The sequence below is a fragment of the Talpa europaea genome (assembly GCF_964194135.1).
Source record: "Talpa europaea genome assembly, chromosome: 8".
Taxonomy (NCBI): domain Eukaryota; kingdom Metazoa; phylum Chordata; class Mammalia; order Eulipotyphla; family Talpidae; genus Talpa; species Talpa europaea.
In genome coordinates, this window is record NC_140075.1 from 40,130,560 (window position 1) to 40,154,006 (window position 23,447).

At 36.4% G+C, this 23,447-nt stretch overlaps 1 protein-coding gene across 8 annotated transcripts in view; it reads right to left on the bottom strand.

Moving 5' to 3' along the window:
• DMXL2 (Dmx like 2) overlaps nucleotides 1–23,447 on the bottom strand; it is a gene marked incomplete at both ends in the record, with an annotated part of 128,561 nt that overhangs the window by 59,972 nt on the left and 45,142 nt on the right. For 7 of the 8 annotated variants that reach the window (XM_084239748.1, XM_084239747.1, XM_084239744.1 and 4 more), the window contains 7 exons: nucleotides 4,733–4,854; nucleotides 5,212–5,908; nucleotides 6,519–6,790; nucleotides 7,213–7,452; nucleotides 9,158–9,332; nucleotides 10,614–10,797; nucleotides 13,535–13,713. In XM_084239748.1, coding sequence (XP_084095874.1) covers nucleotides 4,733–4,854; nucleotides 5,212–5,908; nucleotides 6,519–6,790; nucleotides 7,213–7,452; nucleotides 9,158–9,332; nucleotides 10,614–10,797; nucleotides 13,535–13,713 — 1,869 coding nt within the window. The remainder of the gene's footprint in view (nucleotides 1–4,732; nucleotides 4,855–5,211; nucleotides 5,909–6,518; nucleotides 6,791–7,212; nucleotides 7,453–9,157; nucleotides 9,333–10,613; nucleotides 10,798–13,534; nucleotides 13,714–23,447) is intronic. The other variant, XM_084239746.1, reaches the window with a different exon arrangement.

Consider the following 23,447-nt stretch of genomic DNA (forward strand, 5'->3'; position numbering starts at 1 on the left):
TTAATTACTAGTTTTGGGCATTCCCTGAAGGTATTTACTCAAGATGAGTGCCCCATTTACCCTAATTCCAGACCATCGAACTTACTTGGGCTTCCTAAGTTGCTCTTCAGCTGGAAGCAGTTGCCTCAACAGAATAGTAAAATGTTTACTCAAGATAGGGCACCAGCTGGGAGCTAATACCTTATATGGCTGGGGTGCTGTCCTCCATGCTGCAGTATGTATATCTTAAACTAAAGATCAGAAAGATGGCATTGTTTCATACTCAAGTCTGAACTAAAGGAGAGAGGCAGGAGTAACCCTCTCCCTATTACACCTAAGAATCCCATCTATAAAATTTTTCATTCCTGCCCCCTACAACCTTGGGTTCAACGTGTCTGAGCATTAGTTGTCAAGAAACAAATGTTACCATCAAGGAAGACTCTAAGAGTTCCACTATAGTGGAAGCTGAAACTGGCTCCTGGCTATTTTGAACGCATGGTATTTGACAAACACGCAGAAAAAGGTGACTGGTCAGGGTGATTAATCCTTGTTTCTTACTACAAAATCAGACAAAGAAAGGCTGTGTCTGGAACCAAATAAATATCAGGTACTCCCATAACCTATTTAAAAAAAAGTTGATGGAAAATGGTAAAGAATAGCCCTCAAAATGACTTGAATTTGCAGGAATGTCTGGATTACTATGCTGTATTTAAAAAGAAAAAAAAAAAAAGCATCGAAGGTGCTGACAAAAGTGTAAGGGAATGTAGGACTTGGTGATGGGAGGAGGCGGCTAGGATTAACCAGTTTAAGCTTTGTGACTATCTGTAAAAGCAGGGGCTATGACAACTTTCCTTTTATGTTAAACAAAAAATCAGGAAATTTTCCTGCTTTGACAAATGATGGAGTAACAACTATAATTTTGGTTCCAACTGAGATTATTTAATTGGCATCATTACACAATGATACAGTGCCAAATGGAAATCTGTTCCGCCTATGCTGGAGATAAAAATTCGTCCATCTATGCAAAGAACAATTAGGGGACACAAAAAGTGGATTTTGCTAGTTATTCTTTATTTGCATCTCAACCACTCTCTACCTTCATCTGCCTTATACTTTGAAGGCAGGATCCTCCCCTAGAATTTTCAGAAGCGCATACCCCTGCCAACATCTTTATTTCAGATCAAAAAAAATACACACACACACACACACACACACACAAAGAGGGCTGCAATCTATGTGAAACAAAACCTAAAATAAATATAACTGAAAGGAGAAGTGGACCTATTCACACTCACAGTTGGAGACTTAAATGCCCTTCTCACAATCAGAGAAATGACCAGAAAATTAACAAAAATCTAGAACTCAACACCACCAACAATCAAAACAGGATCCAACTGACAAATTATATAAAACACCCCACACAACAAAAGAATACACATTATTTTCAAGTATCATAGAATTTATATTAAGACAGACCATAAAACAAACTTTAATAAATTTAAGAGGATTAAAATAATCTCCACCACAATGAAATTAAGTTAGAAATTAGTAACAATGAAAATAGGCAAATCTCTAAATACTTGGAAATAAAATACACTTCTCAACAACTCATGAGTCTAACGGAAATTCTTAAGAAAATTTTAAAAATATAGTGAAAAAATATATGAAAATGAAAATGAAAATGCCAACTTATCAATATGCCAAAACAGTGCTGAAAGGGAAATTTATAGCACTAAATGCATACATCAGAAAATGAGAAAAGATTCAAATCAATAATCTAAGATCCTATCTCACAAAATCTGGAAAAGGAACAACCTAAGGGAAAAGATAATAAATATCAAGTCAGAAATTACTCAAAATGAAAACAAAACCAAAGAATCCAATGAAACAGAGCTGTTTTTTTTAAAAGATCAATTAAAAAAATCACCACAATCCCTCAACATTCATTAAAAAATAATAATAAAAGAGCAATAAAACTAGACTTCTAGCAAGACTGAAAGGAAAATGAGGGAAGACACGAAATACCAGTATTAGAAATGAAGTAGCGAGTACAGTGTCCAGAGGTAAAGGAAAAGATAAGCTCATTAACAGAGGCTGATGGTTTAATGTTACTAAAGATCCAGAGAATAATGAACTTCCTAATTCCTACTTTGTTTCTGGTCTTGTATTTCAAGAATTTGGCTTGCAAATGTAGAACAAACCAGTATTCATCATTTCTAAAAATAAATACTACTTTATTTAAAAAAATTGACTTAATATTGGTTTGTAAAATTAGATGTTTCAGGCATACAGCATTATATTTTGACATCTGTACATAATAGTATTACTCTATAAATTAAAAAAAATTAATGAAAATGAAAAGGTTTGAAAAAAGTACACTGGTAAGGGGAATTAGAAGACCAAAAGTACACTGGTAAGGGGAATTCTAAAACTATGTCTAATTGCTCTAAATGAAATTATATTTTCTGGAAAATAATGCCCAGCTTATTGAAATTTTGTAAATGAAATCAATAAACCAGAGAATGTTTTCTGAGAAATCATGGGAAATGTCATAGGCAAATGTTAGTTTTCAAAAAAGGAAACCAACATGTCTTTAAGTTAGAGTTTGCACAAAATAGGTACAATTTATTATACTTCTGTACTACTTAATACAAAGTTTTAGCTCTCCAGAGATTTCAGAGTACATGCATTCAATCAACTACACATTAATATAATCATCTCATACAAATCTGACTTCCTTTTCTGACTCAGAAGATTTGACAGACTATGTTTTATTTCAGCAAAGTACACAACAAGCTGCCTTATGAAAATCCTTGGGTCAAGGCAATAAAATATTACAGATAATAAAAATTCAGAAAGATTTCAAATGGTTACTGGTAGTATCTTTCTTCCCTCTTGTCCTATTTTAACATTTTAGTAATTGACTTAGATGAAGATGCAGAAACAATATTCATCAAACAGACCAGTCCTATGAGTCAGAAAGCAATAACAAAAAAAAAAAAAAAGAATCTCAATTCAAAAAGATAGTGAAAAGTTGTATGTTAAACACAGTAAAATGAAATATAATAGGAAATATAGGCCTACATTTGGTCCCCAAATGCAAATGCACACATACAAAATGACTGATGGAACAAAAAAAAAAAGGTCTTTGGATATTTGTCAGTTCAATATAGAAAGTGGTGTGACTGCCAAAACATCACAGTAGCATCTACTGAGGCCACAAACCTACGGTTTTAGTGACCCAATGATGCCCAGAGTATGAATAGCATCTTAAGAATGCTATGATGCAATGAAACTTAAGAAAGCAATGATGATCAAATGTAAAACAGAAATTTATAGGCCACAAAACTGCTATGTCTAGTGATCCAACAATGCCCAGAGAATGAACAAACTGAAACCTAAGAAAGCAATGATGGTCAAATGTACAACAGAAATTTATAGGCAGGAGATTTAGCCTAAGCAAAAACAGTTCAAGAGTTACAAAATAGCTGTCTTCAAACATCTGAGGTGCTCTCTTGTGCAAGGAATCTGGGACTTACTTTACATGGAACTAGGGCCAATAAGTAAAACTTAATACAAATTTAATTTCAATATAATAGGCAAATGTGAAAACAGAATGAATAGGCTTTAGACTTGAGTATCCCTCCTTGTTTGCCAGATGACAAATTGGCAGGAATGTGACAGAGGGGAATAAAGGCATCAGATGGCTGGTTAGACTAGGTGACCTTTAAAGTATCTTCCAACTCTGTAATTTTAAGATGCTATTTTTCTAGACTTTCTCTAGCCAAACCAACCAATTTTATTACTGTTTCTGAACAAATCTTATTTATACATTTACTTTCCTATGTCCACACTTATTTTCAGGCCATTTTCTCACTGAGGCAAAGACAAAGGATTGTCGTCTAAATCTTATTAATTCATCAAGAACAAACATTGTTTTTGAAGACTGCTAAACCTATCCTAATCTGATCTCTCTCTCCTCTGAATTATGAAATCCTTCTAGTGCCATCTGTTTGGCAATTAATTACATACCACCCTCAGACACCTCTTAAAATGTCTTAAATTGTTATTTAACCTTTTCTTAATAATTTCTATGACTAAGTTAAAAGCTCCTTAAATGCAGACACTGAAACTTACACTCTGTATCTGCTATACATCTAGAAGCACAGAGAAAACATTAAAAAATCTTTGATTTTTAATACTGGAAACATTTTTATTAGGACATTTGTTTTATAGAAAGGCATGTTTCATAGATAAGTGGAAATTTCACTACTCAAATCTGCATATAAACTCATATCTGAATTCCAGTTCAGATAGTAACTACCAGAATGTGATAATTGCCTCCCACTGATGTATCTTCATTCTAACCACAGAAATTTTTTAAACGGTGACTCAACCTGAGAAAGTATGAATTTTCCAACTTGAACAGAGAACTTGAAGATTCCTAAAAATTTTGTTTGGGCAAAGAAAGATTAGCCAAACCAGAGAATGTGAAGAATAACAGTATTTTAGGGAAAAAAAAATATACACACATATATATACACATACATATGTACATACATATATATACATGTAATACATATGTATACATATTTATACTGAAATTTTGATTCATGTACCCTGGAAACAAAGACAAGTTTGTCACATAGAGTCTTCACTATAAACACCAATTAACAACTAAAGGCACTAGACAAAGTAAAAAGGGAATTCCTTATCACCTTCGATACCCCAATAAAGATTTGTAAATACTTACTGAAGATTCTGGATCTGAAAGCTCATCTAATAATTTTCGTGCATCTACCACAGCTTGATAGAGTCTCAAATTTTTGCCATCAGAAGCAACAAAGCAAGCACTTGCAGAATTGCAGTATGTTCCTGAAAAACAAATACTTTGAATTATAACAGTTTATTTTATTATTGGCTGAAGTATGAGAAACAAATATTCATACTTTTAGGTAAAACTATGGTCCAGAATCACAAACAGATGTAATCAATGAATATTAAATATATTCAATAGAAGCAAGATATTTGAAAATAGAAAATATAAATAAGGGAAAATAGTAAAAAAAAGTTTTTACAAATTCTCAACATAAGGATGGTACCACATTCTGAATAGTCATTAAAAATACTCCTAATACATATATACAATACATACTACTAATAGTAACATTTATAACCATTTTCGTGGTTTTTAAAGTTTGTATTAACTTCACAACTAAAAGGAACACTTACCAAGACAATAACTGGGAATAAGAGTTGGAAGCCAGGCAACATTCGAGAAGGCTGAAGTATGCAAAGAGTTAATTCGAGCCAATTCTGATACTCCTCCAGTGTATGACAAAGGCCCTATTGGGTCTACACGCCACAGAATAAGTTCACTGTAGATTGCATTTGGGTCATGAAATGTACGTGTTGCAGCATTTCTTAGAGGTTGCTTCGAGGAACCTTTTTGATGTCTCCCGGGATCCATTAATCTACTTAGTTTATTGTCTGAGTCCCACTGGCAATCTGATTCAGGAGTCAACAGAGCATTATGATGAGATGATGTCAACAAAAGTGGTAAAACTGAATGACATGCCAGATCATTGAGGTGAAATCGATGACCGCAATATCTAAATTTGTGAGATACAGTTAGAACAGTGGTAAAAGCAGATTTATCAGCAAAGGTGACTGCCCACTGATTTAAAGAACCATCTATGTGTTTTGAGACCATCATTACTGTAGGAGCTAAAATGTTCATATTTGTACTGTGTGATCTAGAGTGTGGTTCTGATCCATGAGGACTGCCTACAGCCATCATCTCTTGATTTAACAGTGTGTGGTGAGTATCCTTCATTGCATTTATACAAGCATACATCATGATATTTTTACTAAGAGAGCTTGCATCACCAGATGGAAATGCCACAGGAATCCTAGAAGAAAAAGAAACCTGAAAGACACAAACATATGATTCAGTGTAAGTAGTTCACCTCGTCTCAGAAAATGTTCCAAAAATACTTTCATTTTCAAAATGCCAAATCTGTTTCCTAGCAAAAAATATCACTTTGAATCTCTTTGTGGTCTAATGCCGCACATCTATTTATGTAATACTATATCTTACTTATAGCATAAAAGGCAAAAAAAAAGTTTCAAGTGCCTTGCTTGCACATCTAAATGACCACAACCACAAACCTAAATAAAATTCGGAACAATAACAGGCAATGGTAGCTAGATTTAGTTGATATAACTGAGGGAAGGAAGTATTATCCTGAGTCCTATTTTTTGGGCTGTTTTTTGGGTTTTATTCAAAATAATGTGAATTTGAACAAAAATTATTCAAATATTCAGTATTTCATTTCAAAGTCAATTTCATTTTGCTTTGAATCAGGTTTGCAAAATTTGTGGTCATTTTTTCCCCTCTATTAGCAAGAATAAGTACTCTTTACAGTTACTTATCAAAACCAAAATCTTTAATTCTGAAAACCTGCCAAATCGGCAGAGCATCTATTTCTTTTTTATTCCCAAATAATTGTATTAATTGCTTCAACAGTCATATATACCTGGACTTGTCTAAATATTCCAGGATTATATTCATCCAAATACTTTACGTGCCACACTAAAAAGGTACCATCTACAGGATGTATAGTAAAAAGCATGTCAGGATTCTTATTCCATTCAGTAAGCAGCATTTCAATCTTGCGATCAAGTAAGACTGTAGGCAGTGGCATAGATATACTAGGTCGTGAATAGGCTTTAGGACTTCCATCTCTTTCTCCATCTTCATGTTCTGATGATCCTGTACCTGCCTCAGATTCTCTATCCAAGGATAAATCTGCATCAGAAAATAAACTTATCAATAATACTAATTTACCAGTATATACTACTAGTAAATGCATTTACATATCAGACTATAAATAGGATATTATCTTTAGAAACTGTAAATCCCTTTTTCAATTTATAATCAAGAATAACAAAGAGTGAAATAATTTTCTGGTCTGAACCAGAAATTACTGTATTTCTTACTTATAATCAAAATTTCACTCAGTTATCATTACTACCATTAGAAAAATCTGTTCCCCCAAAAAAGATACAGTTTCCAAGGTAGTAAAACAGAGCAAACATATAGAGTTACATGGTAGATAGTCCATAGTAGAATGTCAGTAATATTTGTGGAATGAATAGAAAAATAGGATGGATTACAAACTAAATGTGGTACCACAAAAAAAAGGAAAAATCTAAACACAAAATACTAACCGTGATCTAGTTTCATATGTAAACCCCTCTCTCTTTCCTCCTGTGAATATTCCTCATCTTCTCTCTCTACATAATCACTTTCATGATCCACTTGCTTTTCAGAAAGTTTTCGTAACTGCTGCATAAATATTTCAGTAGATGATGTGAAATGGAATTCCTTGTTGTTTAACCAATGAACTACAAAGCCCCCGTTTCCTTCATCAATGTTAAACACAGTGCCAACTAAGACATTTGGAATATCTGTGAAAACAAAAGAGGTAAGATTTCAGTATGAATTTTTAATGTCCTAAAAAATATCACAAATGTGTGCAAAGACTAATTTCACAATTACAGAGAAAAGGCACTAAACAAGTCAACATAACTCTAGCAAGATTTGTAAAATTTTAACTAGATTTAATGCTAAGTGTAAATATTAAAAAATAATGGCATAGACTTACATGGAATTAAATTACTGTCTTTAAAGCTAAATACACCAAATGAAGTAGTATTCATTGAATTTTGGCATGAAGACAGGGAAATAGCAAGATAAAATTGAAAAGCAACTATAAAAAACATTTTTGAGAAAAATGAAAAAACATAAATATGAACTGGGTATTAGAGATTCTGGAATTTTTTAAATTTTCTTTGATACAATAATGCTATTATGATTATATGAGAGAATTCTCTTATTCTTAGGAAATACTTGCTCAAGAATGTAAAGGTGGGTGTGCCATAGGATCTGCTATGTACTTTGAAAGATTAAGAAAAATGCATGAGAAACACATGTCACAGACATACATATATCCACCCAAATACTTTCAAACATGTGTATATATAAAGTGAAAAAATGTGGTAAAATTTTAACAACTATTGAATCAAAATAGAGAATGTAACAGTGTTTAGAATCAAAAATAGAGGATATAACAATTTAGTACATTATTTTTCCGAGTTGAATATTCAAGTATTTGAAACCCCTAAAATGTTAGGAGAAACTTATGCCACAAAAGAACACAGAAGGCAGGCAAACTTGAAAGTATGACATTTCTCACTTAGGGTACTATAATTTACAGTATAGATTAATTCATGTAATATTGTACAACTCATAAAACTCAGAATCCTTAGTCTCAACAATGTTATAAATAACTCATTTATCAGAAGGCAAAAGTGAAAATGGCATTGTGCTCTGCATAAACTGGTGAAAATCTAAAGATAAAGTGCACAGGATAGTCTAATAGTGTTCTATTAATAAACTTGAATGTTAAAGGGACAAGTTGTTCTCTTTATCCAATTCCTGGAAAACAGTTCTGGTTTTCTGATAAAAAATTAAACATATCATATAAAACAGGATTTGCAAATTAAACATTCTAGTTTAATATGACAAGACACTTTATGACAACTGAGAAATCAAGGGAAAGGCACTTGACCTGAGTTCCAAAGATAAACATTAAAGTTAATGGTTGCACCATATGACCCAGCAATTCCACTCCTAGGGATCTACCCAAAGGACACAAAAAACACTGATTCAAAAGAACACCTGTACACCTATGTTTATTGCAGCACTACTTACAACAGGTAAAACCTGGAAACAACCCAAATGCCCAAAAACAGATGACTGGATCAACACGATGTGGTATATATACACAATGGAATACCATTCAGCAATCAAAAAAGATAAATTCATGCCATTCACAGCAACGTAGAAGGAGCTAGAAGGAATTATGCTCAGTGAAATAAGTCAGAAGGAAAAAGAAAAATATCGGATGGTTTCACTTATAGCAGGAATATAGGGGAACCAAATAAGACATCAGTGTAAAAAAATAATAACAATACAAAACACAACAAAGCAAAACCGGACAACTATAAATCAGAGACATCCTGCAGGGGAGGAGGCGGGAAAGTCCCACTTTTCTCTTTAATTATCTTTTTTGGCATATTTATAAAAAGTAAAACTTTACTTTCTTTTTACCTGTGGCAGGATTGATGCTCGCTGCAATATGAAAATGACACAGTGCATTTGCATGATGGGAAATGTGTCTTTGAACTTCATGTGTTGCTGTCTGGTCAGGCATTAATTCAGTGTGAGTTACAAGAACAGAAGACCTCCTTTGTCCTTTTCTTAAATTTTTCAAATGGTGTATTGTCTGAAATACACAAATATTTACTAAATCCAACTCTGGAAATCAAAGTATTTTATGATTTTTCTCTCTGTAAAACTTCACCATTTTAAAAAGAAATGTTCGTAATTACAGTAGGATAATGATGATCACATTCTCCGTAGTTCTTGCAAATTTTATTGTTCAAGGCAAAAAGTATTCACTCAAAAATACTTACTAATTTTATCTACAGAAAATCGCATTAAGATTAAGAGTCTACAGTTTTGTCTTTTGGGGATATCCCAGTACTAGATGGAATTATAAATAGTGCCCAATCAGACAGCATCAAAGCAGGTCTACATTATATAAAACTTTTGAAGACAGTAACTTTAACCAATCAACCCCAAGTAGTATATCTGCTTGCTGAAAAAGCAAAGCCATTTTGGTATATGTACATTGAACTGTACATATAAATATATAATGTAAAATTACATTAATAATTAGTAATGTAAGAAGATGTTTATAACACATTAACTTCAAATACCAAGTTTTAAAATACTATTGCATAATAGGATTTCAATGTTGGAAACTAAGAAAAATGCTCAAACACACATTACTGGAAAAGGTGATAATAAATCACTTTTTTAAACAAGTCTAATTTAAGAATAAGTACATATTCTGTGTGCAATAAAAAGAATATTAGTAATCTAGATTCACTATAATAAATTTCTGATAATTTTGAATTATCTTTTTATCTCATTTTATTTGCTAATCATAACAGACAACTGTTTACATATACTATAAATAATTTAACTTCTAGAAAGCACTTTCACTTTACATATAAATTATTTTGGAAAAATTATCTCACTTTCAAAATAGTACACCATGGAATTAAAGCAGTTACAATTATTCATTTGTGTTTAATACTTTAACAACATCTTTATTCTTAAGGATCAAAATAATCATTTTTAAAGGAACAATAAAAATAAAATTTAACCCTCCAAGAAAAAGCAAAGTATTTTTAATTACAACTAATTTCAAGAACCTTTACATGTTTTCTAATCAAAGCTGCTTCTATATATTTTCACATTTGACACGCAAAGTGAAAGTATTAAAATGATAGTGTTCACCTACAATAATGTCTGAGATCATTTGTATTTGGTTTTTAAGAGATAAAATTAGAAGTCTTACAAGCATGAAATAAGGGAATTCTTTGCTATTAATTTCATCATTACATGTACCATGTGCACTATATGCATTTGAACTTATGATGTCCCAACAAACTCATATATCTTCAAAAGTAATTTACCATCTTAACTAATATAGTACCTCAAGAGCATGCTGTATTCTGTCTTTGTGTCTTCCAGCATGAGCAAGGCCGCTGGCAATGCTGGAAGTGGTAGTTTCACAAATCTGCTCACCCAATAGACAGTCTTCTGGTAATAAAGTCTCTGCCCAGAGCCGACAGACACCATCATGGCATGAAGTTAACAACACATTACAGACAGAACCTCTAATGACAAGGAGAAATAGACTACCATGAACATCAAAGCCATGAATTAATTAAAGGCTACTAATATTTGGTTCTTCCACATAAGGATGACTAGTATAAAAGTATGATCTATGTGAAGTTATTTTTCCAGTAATGTAATGAATTTCCACTGACTATTTCACACTCTCAGCAAATACCATTTGTTACTTGCTCTTACCTGCAAAGCAGTTACCATAAAATAGGAACAACCTACCTGTTCCTCACCTTAATTCATTAAAATCATTCCTTAAACATTTAAGCTAGATGATATAGTATGCTTCCAACTACTTTAGAAATCACACTGTATGGAGAAAGAGTAATCTATCATAAGGCCTGAGATCACATATAGTAATATTGTGATCATCATAAAAACTAGGACATGGTCTTGACAAAGGAAACAAATTAATGTCAAATTATATATGGAAACTAGACTGGAGAAAAATTGATATCTTCTAAACAAAATAAAGAAAACTTAATCATTACAAACACAAAATGACCACAATAAATCATTAAATGTAATCAAACCAAGTGTCTTTATGGTATTAGTTACATCATTTTGCATCACCCTTCCTATAAACTGAAAGAGTTCCCAGTAGGTAAACAAATTTTTGTAATAAAACTGTAAGGAGAATTCCAAACTATACATCAATTCCCATTAAATTAAGCAAATATGTCACAGAATCAAGCAGCTGAAACCTAATATGAAAGAACAAAAAATCATTTACCCTTTCAATGTTTTCACAGACTTTCAGTCAAAAGTAAAATGTTTTGTAAATGTTTTCTACAGATGTAATATCTTAGGTAGATCAACTGTATCCCAAAATGCATAAATTCCCCATACTGTCACTTACTGAGCAGCTCTACAATGCGCGCTTTATTCCCCATCAGATGTAAACAGTTCTTGATGCATTTATTTTTTTAATTTTTTAAAAAAATTTATTTATTTATACAAGAACTGGGGTACAGGCCAGATGTGCAGGAGGGTGAGAGGATTCACCAGAGGCAGAGCGGAGTACAGAACAGGCAGACTGACTGAAATACACTGCTGAGGGGAGCAGCGGGCGAGACAGGAGAGGTCTGCCACACCATGTGGGATTCTTGCTGGCCAGCCCGGGATTGAACCCGCACTGCAGAGGCTGCAGACAGCTTCACAGTGCGGCGCTCAACCACCTGCACCACCAGGGACGTTCCTCTTAATGTATTTAGCAAATAAAATAGCCCTCCCTCAAGAATAAATTAGAGGCCTCCCTGGTGGCGCGAGGGGTTAAGCACCATACTATGAAGCAATCCGCAGCCTCTGCAGCACATGTTCGATCCCTGGCCGCCCATAGAGAAACCCACATGGTGAAGCAGACCTCTCCTGTCTCACTTGCTGCTCCCCTCAGCAGTGTGTTTCAGTCAGTCTGACTGTTCTGTTCCCCGCTTTATCTCTAGTGAATCTTCTCACTCCCTCCCCCACTCATCTCTGGCCTGTACCCCAGCACTTGTATGCATAAATAAATACATCTTTAAAAAAAAAAAGAATTAGAACTATAATACAAGAACCATTTGTATGAGCTGTTTTATAATTTATTAAATCTTCTGTATACTTTTAAAAGATACTAAAACAGGGCCTCCCCGGTGGCGCAGCGGTTGAGCACTGGGTTGCGAAGCTGTCCACAGCCTCTGCAGCACCAGTTCAATCCCCGGCGGCTGGGCGAGGGTCCCACATGGCACGCAGACTTCTCCTGCCGCCCGCTGCTCCCCTCAGCAGTGTACTTCGTCAGTCTGCCTGTTCTACTCTCTGCTCTGGTGAATTCTCTCACCCTCCCGCGCTTCTGATTGTACCCAGTGCTTATATAAATAAATAAACCTTTTTAAAAAAAATTAAAAAAAAAAAGATACTATAACAATGAGGAAAACATAATTAAAAAATCCTTGAGAAGATTCTGTTAATAGCGCTAAGAAAAACCTGGCCACTTTACTATTATATACTTAATCACATGTGTATTTTTTTTTTGTTTGAATATGATTTTATGTGAAGCAATTGAAATTGAACAGTTCTGTTAGTCAACGACACAAAAGAACATAACACTCGCCAAAGTCTAAAGCTGTTGTGCAACAAGCTTTGTTTATATATTAAAATTATCTCCAAAGATATACAACAAATAACTTGTTTGTGAAGTTGTCTATGCTCTCTCAAGATTAAAGAAAATTACAGAGTTACAACAATGGTACTTAGAAATGCCTGGGATGACTAAAACAAGATAAATGTAGCTGAGTGTTAGCTCATGAATCACATGTGTATTATTGACAGTTCATTACTATGCTGTATTTCCTTCCCCCAAATATGTGCTCTTCCTGTGATTTGCAAACATCTTCCTAGAATCTTCTGATGCTGCTGCTAGTAATGACAGCGGCTAACATTGCCTAAGAACAGAATATGTACCAAGGACTGTACTAAGCATCCACAAGCACTAAAACACTTCAGTCTCAACAACTCTCTGAGTGAGGTACTATTATTACCCCATTCTACAGAGAAAAGATGTGGTACAGAGGGCATAAGAAATTTAGTCAAATACTCACTGAGCTGGTAACAACAGCCAAACTGAATTCAGGTAGTAGACTAAGAATCTCTGCTTTCAATTGCTACCATATCCATGCAGTAAAAGGACTTTTGTTCTCATTATTTTTATAAACATATTTACATACATGTAGTTACATGATACATTTGTCTAACCTGGGCATATACTTGCTAGTTTTACGCCATGAAAAACCAGTCACTGCTCGGGGATGTGCCAAGTAAACAAAGGAAAATTGAGCAGATGCCTCTCTCTTTTTCACTTCATGATGATCCTGAGGTATAATTGAAGATTTCCAACCCGTCATAGGATACCATACTTTCAAAAGACAATCGTCCTGCAAAAATATATAGGTTAACATAAAATTGATTTGTATACACACAATTCAAAATTTAAGTGGCTTGAAAAAAGTTTAAAAATTAAATTATAGGCCTCCTTGGTGGCGCAGTGGTTGAGCGCTGGGCTGCGAAGCTGCCCGCAGCCTCTGCACCGCCGGTTCGATCCCCGGCCCCTGGCGAGGGTCCCACATGGCACGCAGACCTCTTCTGCCGCCCACTGCTCCCCCCAGCAGTGTACTTCGGTCCTTCTGCCTGCTCTGCTCTCTGCTGTGACTCTGGTGAATTCTCTCACCCTCCCGCGCTTCTGACTGTACCCAGTGCTTGTATAAATAAATAAGTAAATCTTTAAAAAAATAAATAAATAAATAAATTATATATGAAAATTTATGACCAGATCTAAAATGACATTTATTGCTCAGATATTATTCTTGAAAAATAAACGAACCATTTGCTCATTATCAATCTCTCTGTGCAATGTTGGTTTTGAAATGAGACTGATGCCAAATTCCCTATTTAAATACACCTGGGCCACTGTAGAGAAAACAGATGCCAGCCCTTTGGATAAGAAAGATGCCATGTCATCACTGTTATCATCCTTTCCTATTTGAAGATATCCGTGATGGTAAAACAAATCCTTTTCAAATATGAATTGCTTCTTACTCTAAGTAAGGAATCAACGAACATTTCCCCCCCATAAAGGGTCAGAGAGTAAGTAAACTGGGTTGTATGTCCAACCACAGATCCTCTGACAAAGATTCTTTTGGTTTTTTCCTTAAACCCTTTAAAAATGTAAGATCATTCTTAACTCATGAAATGTTTTCTGATCCCTACTCTAAATGATGAAAAGCCATTTAGGTAGTTATTAGGAACTATGCCCACACTTACATGTGTAACAATTCATCATTTTACTTAATTCTAACAATTATGTTAAAGACCGAGACAACTATTACTAACAGAACCTATTTCGGAGTGCTTTTTTCGTCAATGGGGAAATAGTCAATGTTCTCACTTATGCAAAAAACTCATTCTCTAAGAAACAAGAAAAACATGTACCAAAAAAGCCAAAGAGACATGAACCAAAACAAAGAGACACCCCACTGATTGGGAAAAAAATCTTTGCACTCCATTCAATGGATAAGGGACTGATCACAAAGATATACAAAGAACTCACAGGGCTCAACAAAAACAAAATAAACAATCCAGTCAAGAAATGGGCAGCTCAAAAGACATTTCTCCAAAGAGGAAATGCCAATGGCCAACAGGGATATGAAAAAATGTTCAACATCCCTTATCAGCGAAATGTAAATCAAAACCACACTGAAATACCACCTTACACCAATAAGAATGGCACATATCAAAAAAACAAGCAACAACAAATGTTGGCAAGGATGTGGTGAAAAAGGAACTCTCCTACACTGCTGGTGCGAGTACAAACTGGTCCAACACTGTGGAAAGTTGTCTGGAGGTTCCTCAGTCTACTAAAAATGGAGCTACCATATAATCCGGCAATTCCACTCCTAGGGATCTACCCAAAGGACACAAAAACAGTGATTCAAAAGAACACCTGTACCCCTATGTTTATTGCAGCACTATTTACAATAGGTAAAACCTAGAAACAACCCAAATGCCCAAAAATAGATGACTGGATCAAGATGTGGTATATATACACAATGGAATAGTATTCAGCAATCAAAAAAGGAAAATTCATGCCATTCACAGCAACGTAGATGGAGCTAGAAGAAATTATGCTAAGTGAAATAAGCCAGAAGAAAAAAGAAAAATATTGGATGGTTTCACTTATAGCAGGAATATAGGGGAATCAAATAAGACATCAGTATTAAAAAAATAATAACAGTACAAAACACAACAAAGCAAAAGCAGACAATTATTAATCAGAGACATCCTGCAGGGGAGGAGGAGGGAGAGGGATCACAGGAAGGGAAGGAGGGAAGAGCACAGGGGACTGAGGTGATGGTGCACGGGTGCATTAGTAAAGGAAACTCTATGGGGACTACACCGGAGGGGGTGGGGAGAAGCAAATATTGTCTAAAAAAAATTTTTTAATGATGTTAAAAAAAAAGAAAGAAAAAACATATACCAAAAAGTGCACAAGTTCAAATATCTTCATCCATAGGAGACAAACTACTGGGTTTTTCCCCCCATATTTTCATTTCAACTCAATTTAATGAACACAATGTATGTTTCCACTAGTATCTCATTTATTTGGATATTTGAATTATTTCATAAATCTGTTTGAGTGCTTACTCTGAGACAGATAGTTAACAATGTACTCGTTGCTAGTAACAATGCACTTAACAAGCATCTTCCTCACCTCAGCGTAATTTTCACCGAACCAAATTTACCATATACTCCATGGCAGTTGTCTCAGACTATGTACCATAAAAAAAAACCCTAGAGTACCTCAGAGTCCCTTAGGAGTCAATAAAGAACTCCATAAAAACCCCACAAGCAGGTGGCATTCTAGAAATTTCTCCTAGTCCTACCAAATGAAGTAGCCCCACTTCCAAGAGCCACTGCCTAAATTCAAAATGTAGTTAAATTATAAATAGAAAGAGCTAGAAAATCCCATATATTGAGCAACAAAATACTTCTACATTGTAAAAGAATTTTTAAAATATATTGCACTGAATGAAAGTAAAAGCAAAACATCAAATTGGGAGCTCCAAATACATTAGTGTTTAGGAAGAAATGTACACCTTTAAATGCTTATATCACAAAAGTCTATAATCAATGTTCTACACTTCCACCTGAATCCATAAGAAAAAAAGAGCAAAGTGAACCCACAATAAATAGATAAAAGAATGGAAATCAGTGAAAGAATACAGAGAGAAAACTCAATGGATCAGAATACTGTTTTTTGAAAAGATTGTAAAACTTACATAATCCTCTATCTAGAGATAAAAATATTTAGAGAGAAAATACAAATTACCATTGTCAAGAAATCCCACACTAGGGGGCCTCCCTGACGCACAAGGAGTAAAGTGTCTGCACTATGAAGCTATCTGCAGCCACTGCAGCACGAGTTCAATCCCCAGCCAGGGAGCTGGCCCACATGGCACACAGACCTCTCCTGCCTCGCCCACTGCTCCCCTCAGCAGTGTGTTTCATCAGTCTTCCTGTTCTGTTCCCTGCTCTGGCTCTGGTGAATTCTCTCACTCTCCTGCACTTCTGACTGTACCCAGTGCTTGTATAAATAAATAAATAAATAAATAAATAAAATCTTAAAAAAAAAAAAAAAATCACGAACAAGCAGAGGTTATCCCAGCAAAGTAAGTTTAATATTTGAATATCAATCACTGTGATAGTAATAGAAAACAAATCAGTCGCTACATGTAACTAGGGCTGAGTGAGGATTAATTGGGAAGAGGTCAAAGGAAACCTCTGAGATGAAGGAAATGTTCTCTAACTTCAAGTTCAATGTGATCACATGGACCTATATATTTGCCAAATGGACTGACCTGTATGCATTTCATATAATAGGAAATTATGTCACTTTTAAAAAGAACAGATATATTAATATAGCAATATGATATTGTAAGTGAAAAATCAGCTTAAAGACTATGATCTCAAATTAAAAAAAAATGATCTCATAGTGTTAGGGGGAAGTGATGTCCTGAGTTAATCCCATACAGGCTTTGTGGACTCCACCCCCACTCCAGACTAAAGCCATCAAGACTCTGGGAAAGACAAATCCCATCACCACCAAGGGAGGGTGGCTGGGACCTGAGGGTGGAGTTGGTCAGCCAGGTTGGATATAAAAAACCAAACACGTGGGCCTTGGGCTCTCTGGCTCGCAATCGCTCGCCTCCCGGCTTCACCGCTCCTGGCTGGCGGCCAGCTCTCAGAGCGCCATTTTGGGATTCCTGATCGGCGGATCGGGTAGGACTCATTTAAAACTTTGTCTCCCGCTTTTCTCCCAGAGCTGTACATTTCCTCATTTCCCCTTCCCTTGTAAATAAACCTTTTATTAACCTTTCATGTGTGCCTGCAGTAGAGCCTTGGCCTCCACGGTGTTCTGGAGCGTCACCACTGCATATCCAGCACATCGACGGCCTTGGTCCATGAAGCTGCTGCCATCTGTAAATAGCTCCCACTCTGGGTCTGGCAGAGGCTGGTCAGTTAGATCTGGTCGGCTGGCATACACTGTATCTATGGTTTCTAAACAATTGTGGATTAAAGTGTCATCCTCAGGTCCATCTGCATTGCTTGGAAGCAGTGTGGCGGGATTCAGGGAGTTAGAAACCTGCAGCTTCACATTAGGATTGTCTAACAGAGCTGCTTGATATTTTCCCATTCGCCCGGCAGTCAACCAAAGTCCACCCTTCTGCTCCAGCAATGTCAAGACCTGATGTGGCACACACACAGTGATGGGCTGACCCAATGTAAACTTCTCCGCCTCGTGTAGGAGGTCACAAGTGGCAGCTACAGCACGCAAACATGGAGGCCATCCCTTAGTGGTGTGGTCCAATTGTTTGGACAGATATGCAACGGGCTGCATTTCTGGTCCCAACAATTGCATTAGTACTCCAAGGCCAACACCCTGTCTCTCATGTACATAAAGTTTGAATGGCTTCCTAAGATCTGGAAGCCCTAATGCTGGTGCTGAAATCAACTTTACTTTTATTTCTTCAAAGGCCTTTTGACATTCTGAGGTCCAAGACAAAGGTTCAGAGTCCAGGCCTTTGAGAGCATCGTACAAGGGTTTTGCTATTAATCCAAAGTTAGGAATCCAAATCCTGCAAAACCCAGCCATACCCAAAAATCCACGCAACTGTCGCCGGTTGCTGGGGACTTTAAGGGCTGAAATTACTTGTTTCCTTTCTGTCATCAAGCTCCGTCTGCCTTTCCTAATTTCAAACCCCAAATACGTCACCGTTTGTTTACAGATCTGTGCCTTTTGGGGTGACACCTTATAGCCACATTCTGCCAGGTGGTTCAGTACCACTATGGTATTTTCCAGACAAGATTTGTAGTCTGGACTTGCAATCAATAAATCATCTACGTATTGCAACAAGACACCCTGGTTTAATTGAACCTTCCTGGTCCCTCCCTGAGTAAGCAGGAACCAGGCGCCCAGGCACGGGAGCGGTGCAAAAGGCGCCATTCCCGCGCCACTGAACTGGGCTACAGCCCGCGTACTGGAACTGAGGGCTTTGGAACTGAGACCTGGGGCACGAAATTAGGGGCGTGGGTTCCCCACGACGGTGGGGCACAAGGCAGACACAGCACCCCAAAGCCGTTGAGGTGTACCCTACCATCCCCGCTCTGCTCCCTGTCCCACGGGGTGGAAAATCAGCTCCCCAAGGGCTCTAGGAGAGATCTCTGGCGCCACCTAGCGACTTGTAGCCAGCACAGGCTCCTGAAGGAGCTAGTGGCCAGCTGGGGAGTTAGCCCACACCCGGCCCCTTCCGAACAAGTAGTCTGAGCCCACAGGGAGAGCGAGCACCCACAGCTGGGGCAGACCAGGCACGCAGAAGAGTGTGCCTGACACCGTACGCGCAGGGAGTGTGTCCCACATCACCATTTTAGAACAGGGACATTTCTTCAGTAAAGACTACCTGCAGAAGGCTTCCTCAGGAGCCAGAGGTGAGCGGGGGAAGTTCGCCCACGCCAGACCCCCTCTGGCCTGCAGTCCAAGCCCAGAGGGGGAGCAGGAACCCACCGCCGGGGCAGACCAGGCGCACAGGGGAGTGTGTCCCCACATCGACATTTTAGGACAGGGACCTTTCTCCAATAAAGACTGCTTGAAACTGACAGATGACTCCTGGAGGAACCAGAGGGGAGCAGAGAAGCTCACCCAAGATGCCGGCCAGTCCCAACTACACAGTGTCCCAACGCATACGGCAAATTAGAAAACAGACAGTAGGGAGGAGAAGAACCACACGCAACCTAGCAACTCTCCAGAGAAAAAGCACACCACAAGAAGAAAACCAGCCCTCAGATTGCAACGACAGTAACTTGGAAGAACTTCTGAGCCTTCCAGAAAGAGAATTTAAAATTGCCGTGATTAAAAAACTGACAGAAGTCATAAAGGAAAACAATGATAAGGGAAAAATAATCAACGATCAGAAGAATGAAATTGAGTCCCTAAAGAGGGAAGTAAAAGAAATGCAGGAGATCAAAGAATTAGTGGAAGAACTAAAGAATTCGGGGAAAAGCAATGAAAGCAGAATTGATGAAATGGAAGAACGAATAAGTGCTCTTGAAGACACAGAAATAAAAAGAACCAAAACAGAAAAGGAAAGAGAAGTACGAAGGAAAAAGAATGAAGAAAGACTTCGGGAACTATCTGACTCCATGAGGAAAGGAAATATAAGAGTTATAGGAATACCAGAAGGAGAGGAGAGAGAAGTAGGAACAGAGAAAATATTCAAAGAGATAATTGAAGAGAACTTCCCAAATGTGAAGAAGGAGCTGAAAATTGATATACAAGAAGCAAGAAGAACACCAAACTTCCACGACGAAAGAAAAAATACAGCAAGACACATAATAGTAAAGCTCCCAAGAATCCAGGACAAGGAAAAAATAATGAAGCTGGCAAGAGGGAAGAAACAGATAACATTCAAAGGAAAGCCAATCAGGCTGACATCAGACTTCTCCGAAGAAACACTACGGGCAAGGAGAGAGTGGAGGGACATAGTCAACAGACTCCAAGAAAACAGATGCCAACCAAGAATACTCTATCCCGCAAAGCTCTCCTTCCTCTTTGAAGAAAGAATATGGACCTTCCCAGACAAACAGAAACTCCGGAATTTCATTGCAACTAAACCCCCACTCCAAAAAATACTACAAGGAGTCCTAAAGCCAGAACCTCAGAGGGACGAATAACAATGAAAGAAGGCCAAAAAAAAAAAAAGTTATTAAAAGAATAAATAAATAAAATCAAAGGAAAGACAAACACAATGGCAAATACAGATGTTAACATATCAATATTAACTCTAAATGTAAATGGACTAAACTCTTCAATAAAAAGACACAGAGTTGCAGCCTGGATTAAGAAACAAAACCCAACCTTTTGCTGTCTCCAGGAAACACATTTAGCTACCAAAGATAAAAATAGGCTCAAAGTTAAAGGATGGAAAACAATCCTACAAGCAAATGGACCAAAAAAGAAAGCAGGAACAGCTATACTTATATCAGATAAAACAGATTTCAAACTCAAAAAGATAAAAAGAGACCCCAATGGTCACTACATTATGATCAAGGGGACAATACTTCAAGAAGAAATAACACTCATTAACATATACGCACCAAACGAAGGAGCACCAAAATATATCAGACAACTGTTGTCCTCTCTGAAAACAGACATCAGAGAAAACACATACGTAGTGGGAGACTTCAACACACCACTATCAACAATGGATAGATCAACAAGACAAAAAATAAGTAAAGAAACCAAAGCTCTAAATAAGGACCTAGAGCAATTGGGCTTAACAGACATCTATAGAACACTAAACCCCAAAAAAACGGAGTACACATTTTTCTCAAGCGCACACGGATCATTCTCCAGGATCGATCACATACTGGGGCAAAAGACAAACATCAACAGATACACCAAGATTGAAATCATATCAACCATCTTTTCTGACCATGAAGGCATCAAACTAGAAATAAACCATAAAAAGAAGGCAAGGAACTTTCCTACCTCATGGAGATTAAAAACCACACTACTGGAAGACCACTGGACTAATGAGGAGATCAAAGAGGAAATTAAAAAATTTTTTGAATTGAACGACAAGGAGGACACCAATATCCTAAATGTATGGGATGCAGCAAAAGCAGTAATAAGAGGAAAATATATAGCAATAGAAGCTCACATCAAGAAACAAGAAAGAACTCAAAGAAACAACCTAATCTCGAAGCTCAAAGATCTAGAAAAAGAACAACAAAAAAAACCCAAAACCAGTAGAAGAAAAGAAATAATAAAAACCAAAGCAGAAATAAATGAAATTGAAACTAAAAAAACAATCCAAAAGATCAATGAAACCAAGAGCTGGTTCTTTGAAAAAATCAATAAAATAGACAAACCCCTAGCCAGGCTCACAAAGGAAAAAAGGGAGAAAGCACAAATAAACAGGATCATCAATGAAAGAGGAGAAATCACAACGGACACAGCAGAAATCAAAAGAATAATCAGTAACTACTATGAACAGTTATATGGAAACAAGTTTAACAACCTAGAGGAGATGGACAAATTCCTACAACTCTACAATCACCCAAAGCTAGATAAAGAAGAAATAGAACACCTAAACAGACCAATTACAATTAGCGAAATTGAAATGGTAATCAAAAACCTCCCCAAAAACAAAAGCCCAGGACCTGATGGATTTACAAATGAATTCTACCAAACATTCAGAGACGAATTAGTGCCTATCCTTCACAAACTCTTCCAAAAAATTGAGAAGGAAGGGACAATACCAAACACGTTCTATGAAGCCAACATTACACTAATACCAAAACCGAACAAGGACAACACAAAAAAGGAAAACTACAGGCCAATCTCCCTAATGAACACTGATGCAAAAATCCTCAATAAAATTTTAGCCATCAGAATCCAACAATGTATCCATAAGATAATTCACCACGACCAAGTAGGATTCATTCCAGGGGCACAAGGATGGTTTAACATCCGAAAATCAATCAACATTATCCAACACATCAACAAAAAGAAATATAAAAACCATATGATAATATCAATAGATGCTGAGAAAGCTTTCGACAAAGTGCAACACCCATTCATGATAAAAGCCCTTGAAATTCTTGGGATACAAGGAACATACCTCAACATCATAAAGGCCATATATGACAAGCCAACAGCCAGTATCATTCTCAATGGTGAAAAGCTGAAAGCAATTCCATTAAGATCTGGAACAAGACAAGGATGTCCACTCTCACCACTGCTTTTCAATATAATACTGGAAGTCCTAGCCAGGGCAATAAGACAAGAGAAAGACATCCAAGGAATCCAAATAGGAAAAGAAGAAGTCAAACTATCACTATTTGCAGACAATATGATATTATACATAGAGAACCCCAAAAACTCCACAGAAAAGCTAATTCAACTCATCAATCAGTTCAGTAAAGTGGCAGGATACAAAATCAACACGCAAAAGTCAGTAGCCTTCCTATACACAAACAATAAATCTGAAGAAGAAGAAATCAAAAAAACCATCCCTTTTGTTATTGAAACAAAAAAAATCAAATATTTGGGAATAAATCTAACAAAAGAGGTAAAGGACCTATACAAAGAAAACTATAAAACACTGTTAAAAGAAATAGAAGAAGACACAAAGAAATGGAGAGACATCCCCTGCTCGTGGATTGGAAGAATAAACATTATTAAAATGGCCATCCTTCCAAAAGCAATATACAGATTCAATGCGATTCCAATCAAAATTTCAATGTCATTCTTCAAAGAAATAGAAAAATTATTGATGAAATTCATATGGAATCACAAAAAACCCCGAATAGCCAAAGCTCTCCTGAAAAAAAAAAGAAGGGAATGGAGGCATTACACTCCCAGACTTCAAACTATACTACAAAGCCATAATCATCAGAACTGCATGGTATTGGAACAAGAACAGACATACAGACCAATGGAATCGAATAGAAAATCCAGAAATAAACCCACAGATTTATGGTCAACTAATCTTTGACAAAGGAGCAAAGACTATGCATTGGAGCAAAGAAAGTTTGTTCAATAAATGGTGCT